Source organism: Lampetra planeri, unplaced genomic scaffold, assembly GCF_965212315.1.
Source record: "Lampetra planeri unplaced genomic scaffold, kcLamPlan1.2.h2 scaffold_1277, whole genome shotgun sequence".
Taxonomy (NCBI): Eukaryota; Metazoa; Chordata; class Hyperoartia; order Petromyzontiformes; family Petromyzontidae; genus Lampetra; species Lampetra planeri.
In genome coordinates, this window is record NW_027613993.1 from 10,125 (window position 1) to 29,774 (window position 19,650).

The 19,650-nt window shown below is 41.9% G+C and overlaps 1 protein-coding gene across 1 annotated transcript; it reads right to left on the reverse strand.

The window, feature by feature from the left end:
- Window positions 1-574: 574 nt before the first annotated feature.
- Window positions 575-19,258, reverse strand: SMC3 (structural maintenance of chromosomes 3). Its single transcript, XM_078622054.1, is given in 31 exon segments — window positions 575-646; window positions 1,230-1,336; window positions 1,428-1,605; window positions 1,814-2,005; window positions 2,709-2,921; window positions 4,239-4,486; window positions 4,646-4,754; window positions 4,940-5,047; window positions 6,291-6,356; window positions 6,358-6,450; window positions 6,536-6,571; window positions 6,573-6,688; window positions 9,679-9,831; window positions 10,184-10,334; window positions 10,481-10,622; window positions 11,222-11,382; window positions 12,010-12,109; window positions 13,085-13,188; window positions 13,304-13,517; window positions 14,202-14,323; window positions 15,383-15,547; window positions 15,855-15,935; window positions 16,145-16,320; window positions 16,886-17,003; window positions 17,231-17,309; window positions 17,413-17,492; window positions 17,968-18,039; window positions 18,241-18,308; window positions 18,484-18,522; window positions 18,604-18,679; window positions 19,244-19,258. Coding segments are annotated over 31 exon segments (3,654 nt in total).
- Between the last annotated feature and the right edge of the window lie 392 nt (window positions 19,259-19,650).

Genomic DNA, 19,650 nt, shown 5'->3' on the forward strand with positions numbered 1-19,650 from the left:
AATTATATAACAAAGGAACAAAACATGGTAAAATGCATGTGTGAATGAGTTCATAAATGACACAATGCAATTTGATGAATATGGTGTTATGTTACTGGAGAAAAAAATATTTCTCTCCAGTGTTGTGGAATAAATGGAAATGACTTAAAACAGGAATAGAAAACGACCCTAAACACGAAGCACAAACGGCTAAAATGTCTGAAATATCACTGGATGTAAGTGTTTTCTCTTTTTTACAAAACGTCACAGTAAACAAACACATTTGTCAAAAAAAACAGCCCAACAGCAGATCAGTCTCATCTCCACCAGCCAACAACCTGCATCCATCTCATATCAGAATGGTGTGTTGTCAACAGAACCTCGTTCCTTCTATGTCAAAATGGAAAATTTCTCACTAGAATGCAGAAGGAAACAAGGTAAAATTTTCCAGAAAGCAGAAATTGTCGGAGGGGTTTGATTCCAGCCTCGCTGACAAACATCTGAAAAAAACTATAAGCTGCTTTGAGCAGAGTCCATCTGAAACATGCAGACTGTATGTTTGTGTCAGTGCTGCAGGAGGATTTGACGAATGCTGTTAACCATGGGTGGTGTCGTCCTCCACGAAGTCCTTGGCCTGTTCAGCTGTGATCACGTCGATGTGACTCACCTACCAAACAAAGGTCACAGTTAACAACCCATTCATGCTAAATGACACTTTCCACTGTTCCAACTGTATCGGACGTCTGAGCTCGTAATGGACTTTCTTTTCTTTTTATTTTGCATTGTCTATGTTTTCTGTCTCCCCGCGTACTTGGTCCCTGTAATGTAACATTTGTGTTTCATAAAGTTATGTGAGTAGTCTGAGACATCATCATGTTCCCTGCAGGGCCATCTGCACACACACACTCTTGGACATGATGTAGGTGGAGCTCAGAGCCACTCTGTGGGCGGGGCTTAACAGGATGACGACGGTTCTGTACACAACAAAGATGGCTGCTGCTGATGAGGAGCAGTGGTTTGAATAGTCTTTGGCGTCAACAGGAGTTGGACATTTCTTTCAAAGATCAACAAAGCATTTCATTCCATTGCGTCTCATCACTCTTCTCCAAAACAAACTCTGCCATCGGCTCGTTTCTCTGACGCCGTCATCTTGTTCATGGCTCTGATTGGTCGTAGTGCTATCCAATAACGACCAACAGTTGACATAACCTGCATCTTTCTATTTTGGTTCTCCAGACGCCGCAGCTCACCTTGTTTCTGAATTTGACACCATAGAACTTGTCAGCGGACTCGAGCAGCTCGGGCCTGAAGGTGGTGGTGATGAACTGAGCGTGTCCTGCCAGCTCAACAATCATGTCTGAAATGCGAAGAAGAAGCCGTTTGTATTTCTGGTCCTCATCATTTGAAATGATGATTCCTTTCGAATGATGTCACCAGAAGAGGCTCACCTGACACCGCCTTCCTGTGCTGCGCGTCCAGAGCCTGGTCAATCTCATCAAACAGGTAGAAAGGGGCGGGGTCGCATTTCTGGATGGCAAATATGAGTGCCAACGCCACCAGAGACTTTTGCCCGCCAGAGAGCTGCTGCATTTCTCTCATCTCGCCCTGGTTCCCTGTGAACGACACCTACACAGGACAGCGCGTGGGGCGTGTTAGATAGTCCACATGTCTTATTTTGAAAGGGTTGAGAAGCTTTGAACCGTTTACGTGATAAAAATCGCTCACTTCACCTTCTACTGACATTCTATCCACAGAATACAGTCGTGATGATTCCACAGATGAACGGGACTCAATTCACACAATTTGGAAATAATAACCATGTGCAGTCTCGTACCCTGATGCCGACTCCGGTGAACTGGTCCACAGAGGGAACGCTGCTCTGAGAGCTGGAGCCCCGCTCGCTGTCGGCACCGCCCTCGCTCTCGTCCTGGGACTGGTTGCCTTCAGCGTCGCCCTTCTTCATCACCAGCGTTGCTTTGCCGCCTGGAACCAACTTCTGGAAAACCTCGCTGAAGTTCTTGGACACCTGCAAATAGACGGTGAGAATGTAAGTCATGCTGATGAAATTGATTAAGAACATTCTAACCTGCTGCTTTGACAAGTCAATACTAACACATGACATCCACAAACTGAAGGCCACGGAAAGAGGGTCGTCGTTGCCATGGCGAGTTGTAACGGAAGTGACATGTCAAGTGGAGTGGAGTAGTGTGAGACCAGTATCATGGACAAGTGACACCTGTCTCACTGCTGACGTGGGGTGAGGCATTGACTTCATCACAATCATTCATCATTTACTAACATATGAACCTACAGTTGTAACTTATTCACCATTTGATTGTCAACAGTTAGCGAGTTATGTTTAACGTCTCATATCAGGATTCTTTACACATACAAACTGAAGCACACTAAAAAGCACATTTAGTTTAAAAAAACAACATTATTTTGGTCTGACCTTTACTGATAAATAAATCTATATATGTGCAGCTCCTTCTGAACAAAAGCAACATAACGTGTTCGTAGAAATGTTCCATATATGTTCCATATATTTCCTCAGTCTCTCTGTCTCCATGGAGATCGTTGGTCTTCCTTTAATTATTACCACCTCATAACATTGAAAGTCCACAGAAAATAGTTTTGAGTTTAGATCTGGAAAGGAAAAACAAATGGATGCTGAAATTGAGCAGCATCCATTTGCGAGCAGTGGAGGAGGTGGACACTGGTTCACGTACCTGTTTGAAGGTAAGCTGAATGGCCTCATACTTGCGCAGCTCCAGGACGCTCATGAGCTCCATGATGGATTTGTAGCCGCGGTCCAACTCGTCCTGGCGCTTGATGAGCTTTTCCTTCTGCTCGGAGAAGTTGACAAACTGGTCCAGAGCTTTCTTGTTGACGTGACTGTACTTCTTCAGCTCAGTGTTACACTGCTCCAGTTTGCGAAACAGCTGGTGTGGAAAGAGCAAATGATGCCAGTTACGTAGCAGTAATGAAAAACAATAACTCTGTACATAACTCAGATTGGTGAGTAAGTGACAATGGGCTTTGTGCAGACATGAAAACAAACCTGAAACAAATCACATCATTCTAGATTTTATAGTTTATTATCTCTGAAGAGTATCGATTTGAAACAAACCAGCTCTTCAGAACCTGGAAGTACATTGAAGTCTGATAGCAGAGTGAACATGAACGAGTCTCCTGCGCTGCTCTTTGATCCACTCATGTAATCAACAGCACAATCGTCCTCTGAGCCACCTCCCACTGGACGGAGATTAACAATGTCAAGTGTTTATGAGAAAAGTGTGAGGCTATTTTCAGCAACGCTGGCCAAGACGGAGAGATGAGACAGACACAGACACACTTCATGCTTAGAAAGTTACAGCCAAGTCCACTCAAGTAGCAGTGTGATTTACCCGAAGTACCGGCTGAGTCACTGCTGAGTGGGTGGGAGGTGATGGCCTCACTCCTCAAGAAACTTTGGTCTATCTGGGTTTTTAAGAGAGTGTGTGTGTGTGTACGCGCATGTCTGCGTGCATTCACACCCTCAGGTTGTGACTCAGACTACATCCACACAGAGCTATTTTTAATCTGACAACAGTTTCTGAATGAAAACAACTTTCATATTCAGGTCATTCTTGTACATATGAACGCCTGCTCACTGAGAGACTCAGAATCAGTCTTGTCTTCTCTAATTTGAGAAGGTTGAGTTTAGAGACGTTTCCATGAATTTCTCCATCTGTGTTATCCTGCTGCTGTGTCCCCCCCGTTAAGCATTGATGAGGGTTCATTTTGGAAGCTGTGCGAGACATTCATCATATTATAAAAACACTCACGATTATGTGGCTTTATTCGAGATTCCTGAACAACAAAATCAGTTGATTATCATGAACTGACAGAGGATGTAATGACTGAAAAAAAGCCCTGGAGGTTTGTACACAATCCTGCTGACCCGACAGAAACATTAACCGTAATAACTATAACCTGAAAATGGCTGATCAGATTTTGTTGGCCGATGCAGCAACAGAAAGCTCACAGCTTTTTTTGGATGCTTCAATACTTCGGTACTAGTAGTATCTGCTGCTTCAACCACTGCAGGTCACAAGTGTCCGCACATTTTTGTTGATAAGGTGGTGGAAGGAGGTTTGTAAGAACGAGAGAATCTGAGTTTGAGAAGTTAAACGCGAGGCAGAACTCGCTATCAGAAGAGACAAGTCATCCAGACAATGATTAGCTTGAAACACAAGATTTGTGTGGTCAGCTTGTACCTGTTTGAGCGTCAAGGTCTTGTACTTCTCAAAGGCCTCCAGAGGCAGAGAGCCCAGCTCCCGGATCTTCTTCATACACTCCTCCTTCTTCTTCAGCAGCATACCCTGTCTGTTGGTCATCTTCTCCAGCTCCTTTGTGTCATGGTTGATGGCGTCGTTTTGCTCCTTCTCAATGTTCTTCCAGCGCTCCATGCTCTTTATGTGGTCCTTGATCTCCCCCTCTGTCTTATCAACCATTGAGTCTAGATCTGGGGGGGGGGGGTGAGGTAGAAAGTTCCAGATATCGTTAGTCAAAACCATCCGACAAAATTCACTTTAGTTATAATGTTAAAACATCTTGTTGGAGCTGCCAATATTACAAGAACAAATATAACATTTGAAAAGTAAAATGTCAGTCCAATGTGTACCTTCTGATCGAGCTAACGTATCTTTCACCCGTTTGTTGATGCCGTCCAGCTCAGACGTCGTGGCGGTCAGAACCGTGCCACCCTCCTGCTCTCTCAGCTCATTCAGTTCCTACAAAGAAAATTTAAAAAGCACATTAAAAGGACCATCCAACAGCTGCAAATCAAAGTCTTGAACCATTACACGGCTAATAGACAGATGACTGCTTTAGTTTTATACAGCCAACAGCTACAGGTACAATAAATGATACAGAACAAACTTGTAATTGGTGGGAGTTTTTAACGGGGACAGGGTACCTGCTCCACTTGGTCGAGACGCTTCCGTAAGTTCTCATTGAGATACGTCTCCACTCGTGTCATGATACCTTCCAACTTGATGCGCTCATTCAACAGCTGCCTGTTGTCCTGTAAGTGGAAATGCACAACAAAGTTAGTTAAAGATAGGAAAGTAACAGGAAATTGTTGGAATACACGGGAATTAACCTGAAATTTCCAAAATTGAAGTTTGATCCTTTAAAAGGGATTTTAAATCTAGTTGAGGAAAATATATTTCAGCTGAGCTCCTGCATATCCACTTTAGAACATGGATGCTATTCCTCATCACATGCTCAGAGCACACTGCAGACTGCAGGTGTACTGAGGCCAAGTCCCCTTCCTGCCCTGTGCTTCCACCACAAGGTGGGTGTGGGGTGCATATTTGAGCCCAGAGCACAATTGAAGGTTTGATCCTAGTGGGCAACATAAAGTAACATAGGTTTTATGGATGTTATTGTGTAAATATATTTGATATGTGTGGTGTTTATGTTAACTTGAACATGTTTTCATCTGCTGAGAAGGTACATGTTGAATGTTAGCTATAGCGTTTTTAAACAACCTTATATATAGTTTAAAGAGTCTGTTTTCTTTATCAGAACGCAGAATCTGCATGTTGTCATAAAGACATTTCTAATATTGTTTTAACTTCAGGACAAAGCAGACAAAGTGCCTTATCTTCAGCAGTATAACGCCATCACTACAGAGCGTAACATGAAAGGCTCTGTTGTGGGGGCGAGGCGGTTGTGTGATGAATGCAGTAATGGCTGAGAGCTCATTCAGGTGAGAGCTGACAGCAGCTGGCGGAAAGACGAGAAAAAAAAAAGGAAGGACAACACTGGATCACAGGAACATCCCACACACAGCTGCTTCCTGCTCCTCTATCCAGTCAGGTCATTTAAGTACACAAGCAAGAGGGGGCAGACCGGAGGATGGATTCTCTCAACTGAAGGGAATTATGCTATTTTCTAAAGACGGACAAATGTTCCAAATTAGGCAACATGAAATACTACTAAACATCCATAAGGCTGCATGTTTATTTGTTTGAATAATTACCTTACTGTTTTATTACTGATCAGATTCTCAGGGAAATGTTGCCTTAGAAGTTTGTTGCGTCTAGAAAGAACACATTACATTTTGGGGGGTGACCCAGATTTTCTTATTGTCCTGTCCATGGCCAACAGGTGGCGCCAAAGGACCATGGTGTTGATTGTTGCCTCCACCACAGAGGACTAATAATTTCATCTTGATTACAAATACAATAACACTTCTACACAGCCACAAAACAGTAACATTAGCAACGCAGAAGATCAGTGTGTCCCGCCATCCATCTGACCTGCTGTAGCTGACGGATTTCATCGTTCAAGTCGTCCACCCGTCTCTGGTCCTCCAGGCTGAGCTGCGGAGAGCAGATCTGTGCCCAGCTCGGCCTTCAGTGACTCTCTGGTGGACTCCATGGCGTGAAGACTGGCCTCCAGACTCTGGAGACTACGTTGCTGCAGAGGGATCAAAGGAGAAAACGTCAGAAAATGAAATCAGGGAGTTGTTTTAGAACATCCAACAACATGTGATGATGGTCACCTTGGGCATGAAGGTCTTCTCTGACTGCTGCCTCTTTTTCTTTCAGCATCTTCATCTCAGACAGAATACTGTCTCTGGATGCTTTGAACTTCCTCTGTTGTGTCTCAATCTGCTGCATCTGGTTCATCAGCTGGTCGATCTCATTGTTGATGCGTAGGAGCAGTCGTTAAGGAGGAACTAATCGTGACTGAGTAAAAGAACCACCACAAGAAGCACATACGCATTCACAACAACTGTGGATACACAGTTGTTGTGAATGTTGTAGAACACCTTTGTAGAACACCTTTTACAGAGCGTGATTAGTCCAAGTATGAGCTTCTGGCTTGTTAGAGGTCTGTGCTGTTTGAGTGAACCTCTTAGGTAATTTTTCCACTCTTCGACTGTTTTATCAGGGATATTTCCTGGTACCTGCTGCTCTTTTTGGTGACTCCCTCAGCATGGCATCAAGCTAGCACTAACATGGCGTCTACAGACTGCTGGCCACTATTTGGCCACACAGAGAGAGATTCGTTAGCAGCACTACCATCAACACCAGATTGAACCGCCATTTTTAATTACGCTGCCAACAGAGATACAGTGACCATTCAATATTCCTCATCAAGCTTGTAACTTCTCTTTTTTTTTGTCCAACAAAAAGTCAAAGACCGAGCAGTGACTTAGAGGCAGCATAACTTCCATGTCCCTACTCCCGCGCCGATACTATCAGCTCCGATACTGCGCTCATGACAAGTACTTATAAAAGGACGTCGATACCTCTAACTGATACTCCTTTACATAATGTGCCGCCAGCAGCACACAACGGACGTGATTGGGCTGCAGAGTGCGAGCAATGTCAGCAGAGACTTTTTAAGGTTAAAAATGATTGATTAAACGCGTGTTGACGCGCATGTGTCCCCACATCTGACAGCACTACTCTGTGAAGCCCAGTGCAGCACAGAGACCAAGGCAGTGTGCTGTTCACACACACAACCTGAACACTCAAGCCTCCTCCTCCACTTTCTCATTCTCTGTGTACCAGAGTGGTCAGTGCACCTTTGAGGCAGTGCAGAATTAAATATAGCTAACGAATTTTCGAAGTTATATACCAGCAAACGCGGTCAGCAGTGAAACTGATGTGTGTGTGTGTGTGTGGTATCAGCACGTCACAGTTACTCTCACACTTTATTTCCAGTCTTAACTTCCTGACGTCAATCTACGCCTCTCCCCAAATGTGTGTAGTCTAAACCATGTCAATTTAATTAAAACTACGAAGTAATTCATGTGCGGTATACACAATTCAAACTGGTTTTGGTGAGTACTGTACTCATTCTGAAAAAAATAGGTATTGTGCATCCCTACCTGTGTGTGCATTCAAAGCATGAGCGCAAACAAAAGGTCTGTGTGAGCAGGTGTCTGAGGGAAGCCTGTGGCATCAGCAATATCAAAGAAGAGCTTGAGGAGGTTTGTACAAATTCATCCATTGGCAAATTTACCAGACAGTTATTGATCCTCTTGGACTGAACAATCAACTCCAGCCTTGATAAATACTGAAGAAAATCAATCTGCTGCTGGTTTAATTGATTTAAAGAGAGTGATTCAAAGTCAAGAGATGTTTATCCTGCTTTGCCCACAGCAGCAGCAGAATGTGTCTGTCTGCGTCAGGGCCTCGGATCTATCTCAGGAAAACCTGGGGAAAAAATATAAAAAATATAATTTGACCTGAAAAATTGTGTCCAGAGAAAAGGGAAAGATGAAAATTGTCCAAACTAATATTGTAACTTCAGTTAATTATGCTGATTATGCTTATTTAATAATAAATTAAAAAATCAAAAAAAGAGATATGCATCGATCTGTGGGGGTGTGTGTTATTCTAGGATGGATTCGTCATCATTTCTAAGAACGCAAGAGATGAGTTCAAGCCATTGATGAGGAACAAAGGTACAACTATAGAAAAGGAGATGCACGTAACGCACTGTGGGGTGGGTTGAAGTGTAAATGTCTGTCTTCACGACACCAATCACATACAGTTTAGCACTTTAGGTCAAATAGAACAAATGCATTCAACGTCCACTATATTCTGAGCATCTCTGAGGCAAACCCAGTACAAGAGCCCTCACTGGATTACCTCAATACTTCCACAGCAGTCTGATGCTCGTCGTGAAATAACCATGGCGATGCAAAACAAAAGTGATGGCTGAGGTGTATCTGTGTAATCTCCCGCTCATCGACAGGCCAGAAGAGGTGGAGAGTGAACAACAAGAGGCCTTTTTAAATAATTGATCTGTGCTGTGACTCATCACTGCAGGAGTTGAGGACGTGTCAGCAGCTCATCCACCCGATTCCCTGCCCACCACCAGCACATATAGACGTAATCACCAGGTGCTCCCACACAACATACCGGCTGGGGGTGACAGACTACACATTATGTGCCTGATGCAAATAATACCTGTGCGGAAGTGACCATGTATGTTAAGAAATACTGGATATGCAAACGCCCCCTCCCCTCCTTGTTTTTCCTTCATGAGCTGTCCTGCGCTGACAGTGAGTCATGGCCCTCTGGACACCATGACCTCATATGTGCTTTACCCTTTTAGATCCTCTCACAGAGCCCAGTCAGTCTCTCGCGGGCTTTGAGGTGGATACAGAAGTTTAATTAAAATCTTAATGCATTGGTAAAATACAGACTAGGCCAGCTGAGAGAAGTGCAGTTTTGTAAAAGCAGCACTCATGCGCTGGTTCAAATGAGTTCATATAACTAAAACTAATCTATTAAAGCAAAATCTCACTCTTGTCTTTGTGTTTCCTTGATGTTCAGTCTTCATATACAACCTGACAAATTTGGCATGAACACATGGCTCCATGTCTGATCTATCAATTCAGCACAAGACATTCAGGATAAACTAAAAGCCCCATGACCCTGCAGAGTCTGAGTCAACCAGGTCTGTTTACTGTTTACACAACATCAAAACATCATCTGTACTCATGTTTTTAACAACGTAAACATCACACTCTCCTCTTCCTCTCTGAATAACTCTTGTTGTCATTGACAACCGCCAAAAGAACGAGTCGAGATCGACAGTAAAAACTCTGCTGTGTGAAAAGACGTGATGAGATTTCCTACTGAAAAAAAGTGGAAGCAAAGCAGGACGAGAGGGAAAGGATATGTTCAATGTTCCGGCGGAGATTCTCATTGAGTTTGGCCTCCAGCTCTCCCAGCTCCTCCTCAGCTTTCCTCATGTCCTTCTGCAGCTCCAGACGAGACTTCCTGGTGTCGTAATAGCCTCCTGTCAAAGCTCCACGGTGGCTCACCTGGTCACCTGCAATGTCACCACATGATGCGACATATTAAGACGTGATTACAGCCTTACAAGCAAGATGAAACAAATTAAAACTGTTCTGATGCAGACATGTACAAACAGAAATCATTTCACAGCTTCTGGATAATACCACTTTGTTCTAATTTCTATTTGAAGTTGATCTTTTCATATTGAAATTATGTTTTACGTGTTACTCCAGGTATTTTAAAGCGCTGCTAACATTGTTTTGTTGCATTTTGTGTATTCTATCTTTGTATGTTAAACACACTCAGTAGCTTTGTGTCTGAATGCTGCTCCAATAAATGATTGTGCCTTCAGAGGCTGAGGTGTTTATTGAGGTGTATGTCCTCACCCTCCAGGGTAATACAGTCCATGGTGAAAGCTCTGGCCAGCTGGGTGGAAACCTCCATGCTGCGACAAATCAGGGTCTTTCCAAACACATGCTTGAAGGCCTTGTCAAAGTTGGGGCTGTAGCGCAGCTTGCTGATCATGGGAATGGCATCCTGTTGTCATAGACACAGGACACAGACACAGTAATATCATTAAATAAGAACTGTCTGCAGTAGATGTCACATGGGACGGGTTGAGGAACAGACAATAGACAGACAATACTTAAAATAGTAATATTCAAAATAAATAAGGTCTTTACGTTGGTCTCTGGGTAGGCAGTGTCCCTGACGTCCAGTTTACTCAGAGGCAGGAATGTCACTTCCCCAGGAAGGTTCATTTTGTTGAACTCCATCAGTATCTTGGTGCTGACTTCATCAGTTTCCACAATGTGGTAGAAAAGTCTGGACAACAGGGACAATGAGACGAGGAATGGACATGTCAACAAATCACGGTGCAATCGAAGAAATAATTGAGAATATCAAATGTGAATAGAACTGAAGGGAACTGAATGTAAAGTTAAAGTTTTGAATGAGTTTAATTGCTCAACTGGTTTATTTTGGTCAATTTATAAATCAAATATACAGAAAATTCACATTTTTAATAGTGAGTATCTTTCTACCTCTATTATTGTGTTTGAGAGAAAGCCACACTGTGTACTGTATGAAATGACAATAAAGGATATCTGAATCTATGAATTCATGTCTGACTGGAGTTCATAAACCAATAATAATAATAATAATAATAACACATTTTATTTCTATAGAACTTTTCTGGGTCCTGAAATACACTTACAGTAAAAACAGCAGAAAAGATAACTTAAGTACGTAATAGTGGCTTAAAAAAACATCTTAACATAAACATTAAATGTAAAAAGGAATTTGGTGAGTGTGATGGAGTGAAAAAGGAAACTTAAGTGCAGAACTTCTGCTCAGAATGATTGTTGTAAGAAGCATTTCAAGGACTGAAAGTGCTGCTAATGGAAATTGAAAGGAGTCCACACCTGGTGCCGGCAGTCACCTCCACACAGGTGTAAAACGCCGGCTCACACTCAAAGTTATTCATGACGATGCCATGGTAACCGTTGATGACATGCTGGTTTATGCCCTTACGGCGGAAATGTTCAAGGACTTTGTTGATGCTGTCGATACCGTTGAGAATGGCCTAGAGACAACAAGAGAAAAAAACGAGGTGGTTGTTAGGCACGTTAAACAACTGACATTTATTTCTGGTTCATGAGTTGAAAATTGTTAAAACTGAAAATTGACTGAAACTGAATGTGAATAAAAGAAATTTCAGGTGACGTCTGAGTCTCAGATTACATTATTTTATGTTGTATTATTATATTATTTTCATTTAATTTATACAATTTCTCTATTTTATTTGAACATTTACAAGTTTCCCCTTTTTCTCTCCCTGTTACAAGTGTTAGACAAATTACAGTATTTCTTCAAGACTTTGACGCCTGCAAGATTTTATTTGTTGCCCTCGACACTTTGGTGTAAAGAAATAACAAAGAGCAATAACTTTGGGTGCCTTATGCGTTATGTAGATGAGCAAGGCTGGATGCAGCATGGTTCTAACTCAGCATGCATTCATTAGTGGTGATATTTGATTGATCCACGTACACAGTGGATGGAGCCAACATGTAATATATTTAGTGACAAAGTTGAATCTGTTTTTCCAGATTCCTGCCTCAGATCTTGGGCAAGAATTGCATGCATGAAGGTTCATCTTCTCTTTAATATACACACACTCGCTCTCACACCGCGCGCTCTCGCACACACGCACCTTGCCAGTCGCTGCTCGAAGAAGCTGCTGCTTCTTCTCCAGGTCCTCTCGTTTGGCGGCCAAAGCCTGCTGCTCTGCATTCTCCTCACGCCACAGGTAACTGGACAGACACAGACGGCCCCACACAGTTACACTTATGTCACCGGGAACACCTGAACCCAACCAAGGGCATGATACTTGCAGGGAAACAGGCCAGTCAGTGACAAACAGAAAACCTGAACTCTTTGCTGACACAGCAACATTAATGCAGGAACAAGCACTCATGTCGGTCACGTTTCATCCTTAAAAAAAAAAAAAGCTAACATCTCATCTCTTTTCAAATAATCACATTTAAATAATCAAACCACTTTAATTGCCATATTAGTCTCCCTCTTGTTTCAATTAGGGTAATTTATTCATCATGCACATAGTACATTGCTAACAGCTGTGGCGTTTCCGTATTGTGTTGCATCTATTAGCGCAGTGATCACTGATGCCTTTTCACCCACTCAAGCTCAACAACAGAACATAGTGAGCTTCAGGTTTCAACATTAGCATATGAACATGTTTATGAAATGTCACTCATTTATAACTGTTCAATGCAGATGACTTTAACTGTATACAGCTTAAAAAGACAATTTATTTTGCATTAAATGAGCCTCAGCCTGTTAATTGGATTAACAATTGAACCCTCGTGACATTTACAGCAGGAAATTAATCTGGACTATAAAAAAGGTTTTACAACCTAATGAAAGGAGCAAAAATGAGTCATGACTCATTTTTGCTCCTTTCATGACTCATACAGGTGGAACATTTCAAGGCGTCTAAATGAGAAACTTCATCTTCATCTTGCTGAACAATCACTGAAAAGCAGTCAAAGCCCAGCATCTGCTCATATCTGGTTTTGTGATCATCAACATGCATTCCCCAGATAGATTTGTATTTATAAAAATGTACAGGACAGAACTCCAAGTCCATTTTTGATGAATTTGTATTTATGCCATTAAAGCCGATTTATCTTTACATGAATACTCCTAAGTTTGAATAAAAGATAAATTCAACCTTAATTAACCCAATAAATGACAGGGAGTCTTACTTTCTTTCACTCTGCAGCTCGTCTTTCCTGTTCTTCACCTCATAGTACTTTTTGTCCAGTTCCTCAACGCGGGTCTTGACCTCATTTAGATCTTGATCGAGTTTCTAAAGAGAACAAATGAACCATAATTGATGAAATGTCGATTTTTTGTCATTACTGAACTGAAGACAGTTTTTATAGTCCCCAAGTTAGAAATCAGGCAAGTATTAGTGTTCGTACATTGTACTGCTCCAGATTCTTCTCCTTGTTAGTCTCAGTGTCCTCCAGGTCTTTGTGGATGGCTGCAATCTGCCTCTTTTTATCATTGATGGCCTGGTCCAGAGACTTGAGCTCCTTCTTAATCCACTTGTCTCTTTCCTCTTTGGAGGTGAACTGACTGCCACGACCCTGCTTGGCGTACAGGTCTGTTCTCTCCTGCGTAGCCTGAGCCAATCTGGTGGAAAAATAAGAGTCAGTCAAATTAACTTCTAAAAGGATGTTAAATGATTAATGCTTCTGCACTGAATTAATGTCGTAGTCTATGCGGGCATCCTTCGCCATTGTGAGCATTTCTACTTCTGTTTCTGTCTGTCTGTGTCTCTCTGCATTGAATCCCTCACTGTGATTTAAAACCCGGATATGAAGGTACAGACTGAGCAGCAGGCTCATCCACAGGAAACCTCGTCCATGTGGCGACTGTAAAGCTGTTAGAACTCCCACTTGTGTCAATAATGGTTCAGCAGTAGCGATAGGACATTGAATATATTGGCATCAGTCACTGAAAAGTCATATAGGTCGACCAGTCAAACAATTTACATAATGCTTCATTTCCCTGCCCACTAGCTTATTGCGTTGCTAAGTGATAGAATGACTGATTATGGTTCCACTGGGTCTCACTGATGACGTAATGATTGAGATCTCGTCAGAACAGCTGGGGCTTTACCGCCTGCCTCAAACTACACAGAACAGAATGATTTGATGATTTGTCTTGCAAATCTGAATTGCAAATACTGCTTGCACAAACAACTGAATAGGAAAATCCACAAATATGTTTGGTGCATCTGCCAAATAATCTCCCCCGCAATCTAAATCAATCTAAATCAGTCATTTGTGATGACAAAGAGTGAGCCATTCTTACCTGGAAATACCCCGCTCCTCTTTCTCCTTCACCATGTTGAATTTGGGCTCAGTCTCCTGTAACTCCTTTTGCTTCTCCTCAATCTTTTCCAGCAGCTTCTGACGTTCCTTCAGCAGACGTCTCTAGAAGAGCAGGAATAGAATATTTAAAAGAGACGCGATTGTAAGGGAAAGCACAGCAACAGCAAATCGTGGCTGTGGTGAATGCACCATTTAACCCAATCTAATGAAAACAAGGTATTTGTAGGCCATTTCAAGTTGCATGCTGAGGCTTTGGATTAAATTAATTTAATATTTTTAAATCGAAATGAATTAAATCAATATATAATTTTTTATATATTGATTTATATATTTTTTTTTATTTTTTTTTTTTATTACATGCTAAAAATGGTTTGTATGTTTTTATTTGTTATATCATTATTTTCATGAATGATTAAACATATTTTGGTTTTTTATTAATATTTTATTAAGAGTTTGTTAACAGAATCAAACATTCTGTCCATCGATCGAACTGGTAGCAGGTTGTGAGCGGAAACAACATGCAGCAGCACTGTCAGCAGCTGGTGATGATGCAGCAGCTCAGCTTCTACTGCTTTTTATTTTTGCTCCGATAACTTTTTGGCTGATGCTGTGCCGCTTTCAGACAAGCGGGGCTCCGTCCCACCAGCAGCCAGCCAGCCAGCACGCTGCCTGGCACTCATCAGCTCCGCTCACAGACTAAGCTGGTGAAGCTGCTCTATATGATGCACAAATCACATGCTGAACACGAGGCCATATGGAGAGGAAGCCGTGCCAAGAACGATGCATAGAGGGGATGGCAAGCATTTAATACAGCTTCTATCTCTTTTTACTTCAGAGTAATGAGAGACTGGGAAATGTTTATTCAATCACTGACTGAATCACTTTTGAACTCTGACAACTGATGAGGAGTCCAGTCACTTGAAGCAACTGACAGGTAAAATAGCCAAACAACATCACTAACATGAGGCAGGCAAAATTTAAAATTCAGATCTTTCGCGTATTTTACTGGAGAAGCTGGAGAACTGAAGAACACACTTTTATGTGTGTGCAGGAGTGGGAGTGGGATCAAAGCAGATGCCTCACATGCAGAGATACAGGGGAAGGGGGAGTATTGGTGCAGCGTAACGTGTGCAGAATGACGCAGATGGGAGGCTTCCATACCCTCTGTTCACTGTTGCCTGCCAGCTCATCCTGCAGGTCCTTGGCCTTCAGCTCCAGCTTGGTCCTCTGCTTGATCTGCTCCTGGCGCTCGGCCGACAGCTGCTCTCTCTCCTCCTTCATGGCGGAGATCTTCGATTTCAGTTCTCGCACAACACGCTCTGTCTCCTACAGGACACAGGAAAGACAACATGAAGAGTCGCTTTTAAATCACTTTTGAACACACTGATTTAACCTGAAATGCATCAGCATCGTTTGGTCATTATCCTTTTCTAGTCGGTTCATATTCAGAGGTTTCTCCTTCTGTTCCATATCTGTACATTTCATTTTAGCAGCACAAACCACAGTCAAAGTTTGGATTCATATACTACACATCTATCTATGTAGGTATGTTTTATATTCTTAACTAAATCCGTCACAACAGATAAGTGTTTTTGACTGACATTGATACACATGGAAATAACTTTTTCTGTACCTCTACTTTGTCTCTGGCATCTTGCTGAGCATCTCGCAGTTGCCTGGATTTGTCTCCGCACGTCTCTCTCTTAGAGGAAAGCTGCAAAAAAACAACTAAATATCAGTCATTTATGTCGACGACAAAGCATTATCCTAATTTTATGGTGCACAAACTCATGTTGGGAGGGTTAATGTGTTATATCAGGACAATCAAGCACGTTTGTTGTTTGTTTGTGCAAGTGACATATGATGCACACAGAACGACCTTCACCACAGAACCACCAGCCAACTTGTCTTTGACTTTGTTACCTCATCAAGCTTGGCGCGGGTCTCGTTCAGCTCCTGGTTGTAGATGGTGTACTCCAGTGCTCTTCTCATTTTGTCCCACTTCTGGTACTGAGCCAGCTCCTCCTTTTCGTCCTCCAAAGTGTGCAGACGCTCCTCGATGTACTTCAGTAGCTCATTGATCTTTTCTCTCTTCCCCTCTGATCGGCACACATTTAATGTTGGTTTCTACTTCAGTCTAATATTGTATGGATCATACTGATCACCAGCATTTGAATCCTATGGCAAAAAAAGTTTTAACCTTATTGTGTATGTGTATTCCTGCCTGACCATTGAACCAGCGTTAAGGTTTTTCTATCTGACATCAGATCTGATATCTGATTTCACTATATCAGCAGCAGTGATAATGAAAAATATAATCAATTCTTTCAAATGTATCTGGGATAAAAAGTTGTCTCATTGACCACAAATAAACTGTATCCTTCTTATAAATTTCCATGCATGAAGATGCATTTGCAAGCTGAGGATGCTGTTACACTGAAAACATTCATTATCAAATTCTGCCATATTATTCCTGCTTATCCTAATCGATGTTCCCTTTTAAACCTATTCCTTTCCTGTGTGTGCCCACGTCGTCATGTCAGGCGTACAGCGCATGAAGCACATATCTATGACCAGCGTGGTCATCTTTAGCTTATGTCTACAGAAAGATGTCAAAGCGAATTCAATCCAGCCTGTGAAATGAAGACATGATGAAACTATTACCTGTCTCCTTCATGAGGGAAATACTCTCTTCCTTGCGCTCATCATACACCCGTGTTCCTGCTACCTCTCTCAGCAGCTTCAGGCGCTGAGAGTCGGGTGCTGTGGCCATTTGGTTGATCTGCATGAAACATTAGTATTAACTGACATCTAATATCGATGATTGTCAGTTACTCACTGAGATTTCACCACTGAAAATATTAATGAATTGCTGATTTTATACGGCTCAAATGGATACTTATTCCAGTATCATCTGATGACATATGATTATAATACAAAACCCCACTATAGCCAGCTACAATCAGTCTATAAGCATGCTTGATATGAGTGAGAATGTGAATTTCTCACCTTTCCTTGTTTCACAATGTAATATGGGTTACTGCGAGAGAATCCAGCACTTTCCAGAAGGTTCATGACATCATTCTTACTGCACAAAAAAAGAGGTGCCATTAAACTAGTGATTACATGCAATCAATGTTATTTCCTGTGATTACAGGGATGTTGACTATTGCGTCCGCAGCATTACTTACGTCACCATCTTCTTGTCTAGGAAGTACTGGTCCTTCTTCGCACCGATGACACGGCGAAGTGAGACTTCCTCTTTGTCGATCTGGAGGGAGAGAGATTCATCACTGGTCAGAGGGAAAATCAGGCTGATTATATTCACATTCTTTTTCAATCGCATAGTTCTATTCCCACCAAACCGGTCTCAATCTATTCAGCCGTTCTGACACATTGTTAGTTTTACCATCAGCACAGGAATATTGTGTTACTGGTGATGTCTTCCTTTCCCACATATTGATTATTGTAATGTGCATCGCTTTAAGTGTTGTGAAAGATGCCTGGCACAACGTGTTTCTTTAACTCTTTAGGCTAATTAACAGGGTGTCAATATGATAACTTATGGAACAGAACAGACTATGTACACTTTGGATATTTTATGTCAAGACAACATGTCAAATATATAGGAAAACTACTACAACAAGCAAATGAGGTACACAAAGAAATCTGCAGTATTTTGTTAAATTCCAGCAGGATTGGCTTTACAATACCACACAGTGTATAGAAATTGTTGTTATTCCTACCGGCAGTCTGTTGTCAGAGTTGTCAAATATAATCTCCACAAAAGCTGAAATGACGCGAGGACCAGTCCCTTCCTAAAATGATTGGAGGGAGGGAAGTTCACCTTCAGGCATTTTTCATTGTGTTTAAGCACACAATAAACAAAACTAACTTGTCAGTTATCAAAGATACAAATTACTGCCAAGAATTAACTGTTGAATCAAAGTGGTAGAAAGCAAATTACAGTACATCACCTTAGCAAGAACTGCCCATGTTATTCATTGCAATGTACTTACATGGAGCAAGGCCAGTCGCTGTTCAGGTCGAAGGTGGCTGAATTCATCACTGAGCACAAACTGGATGGCTGAGGAAAGTCGAACAGTATGTTAATTTAAGAGAGAGCATTTATCTCGGCAAGAGCTGGACTCAGCATCAAGCCTTCTCCACTTAAACCTGAAAACTCGTCGACTGACAAGTTGATACTAACAACATCTGGACAATGTTTACAATGCTGTTTTCAGTTGATGAAGCTCACTTACCATAGAAAAAGTTACTTTTTCCTGATCCATTTCTTCCAACTGTTTCAAGAAAAATACAGGTTTCAGGCAAATGATGTGAATGACTTCCAGCAAATTTGACTCAATGCAGTAAATACTCACCAATGACGTTGTGCTTTGGACTAAAGGGGTCAACCACAGTTTGGTCCCGGTAACTTCGGAAACCCTGGATGATGACCTGTCCAAAACAGTAGACAGTGAAGAACAAGATCCACAACTTAACCCAGCGTTACGCATATAAATGAACGCACAATATGCATGTGTACCACATAAATAACCCGAGAATGACTATCTAGAACGCAGTAACTGTGCAAGCAATCACTGCAGTATTGGATGGGGTATCCGGCTGCAGTACTGAGATAAAAAACGGGGCCTGCTCCGATGACTGACACTATGTGTCATTTCTAGAAGGATAACACGTTTGCACATGTACAAACGATCAGTCCTACTACCCAAAAAGACCATCCGACAGACAACCTAGAGATCGGAAAGTGTCGGAAAGTAACCCTTTAGCCTAAGTTAGCTTAGTCTTGTAGCGTTAGCTTAGAGCTAACCTCTAAGAAGGGGGCGGGAGATTCATTCCACAGTTTAGTGTAACCTGGCAATTTAACACATCTTATTTCAAATTAAACTATATTTTGCAAAATCTTTGTAACGGGGGCGCAATTATTCAATGAAATAACGTTACGCTAACTAATCAGGCCACTGGGCAACACGCATTTCAGTGATGTCGTTAGCTTACCTGTTTGATGTACATGGTTGTCTAAATAGGGCGTCTCCTTTGCCGAATTGGAGATAACCTCGCCCAACCCCTCCACTGAGCCGGAGAAGCTGGGAGTATACTGACCCAAACTTAATAAAATACCAGAAATATTTGCATTCAAAACTACAGAAATACTGTGCAGTAAAAGAGGAAAACACGGAAAATGGCGGCGGGGGCGGGAAATAAAGGCTCAAACCATAATGTGAAAACAGGGTGGTAGCAATGGCCATACGCTTGGATATTCATGGTAAGGAGATATTACACAAAATAATCGACAATTAAGTTATACAAACTATAAGGTACTGCATTTAAAATCTTTTGTAATTGTATTTTTGCAATCAGAAATTGGCTTTACACTTCTACAATTAAATTGACCCCTATCTGTA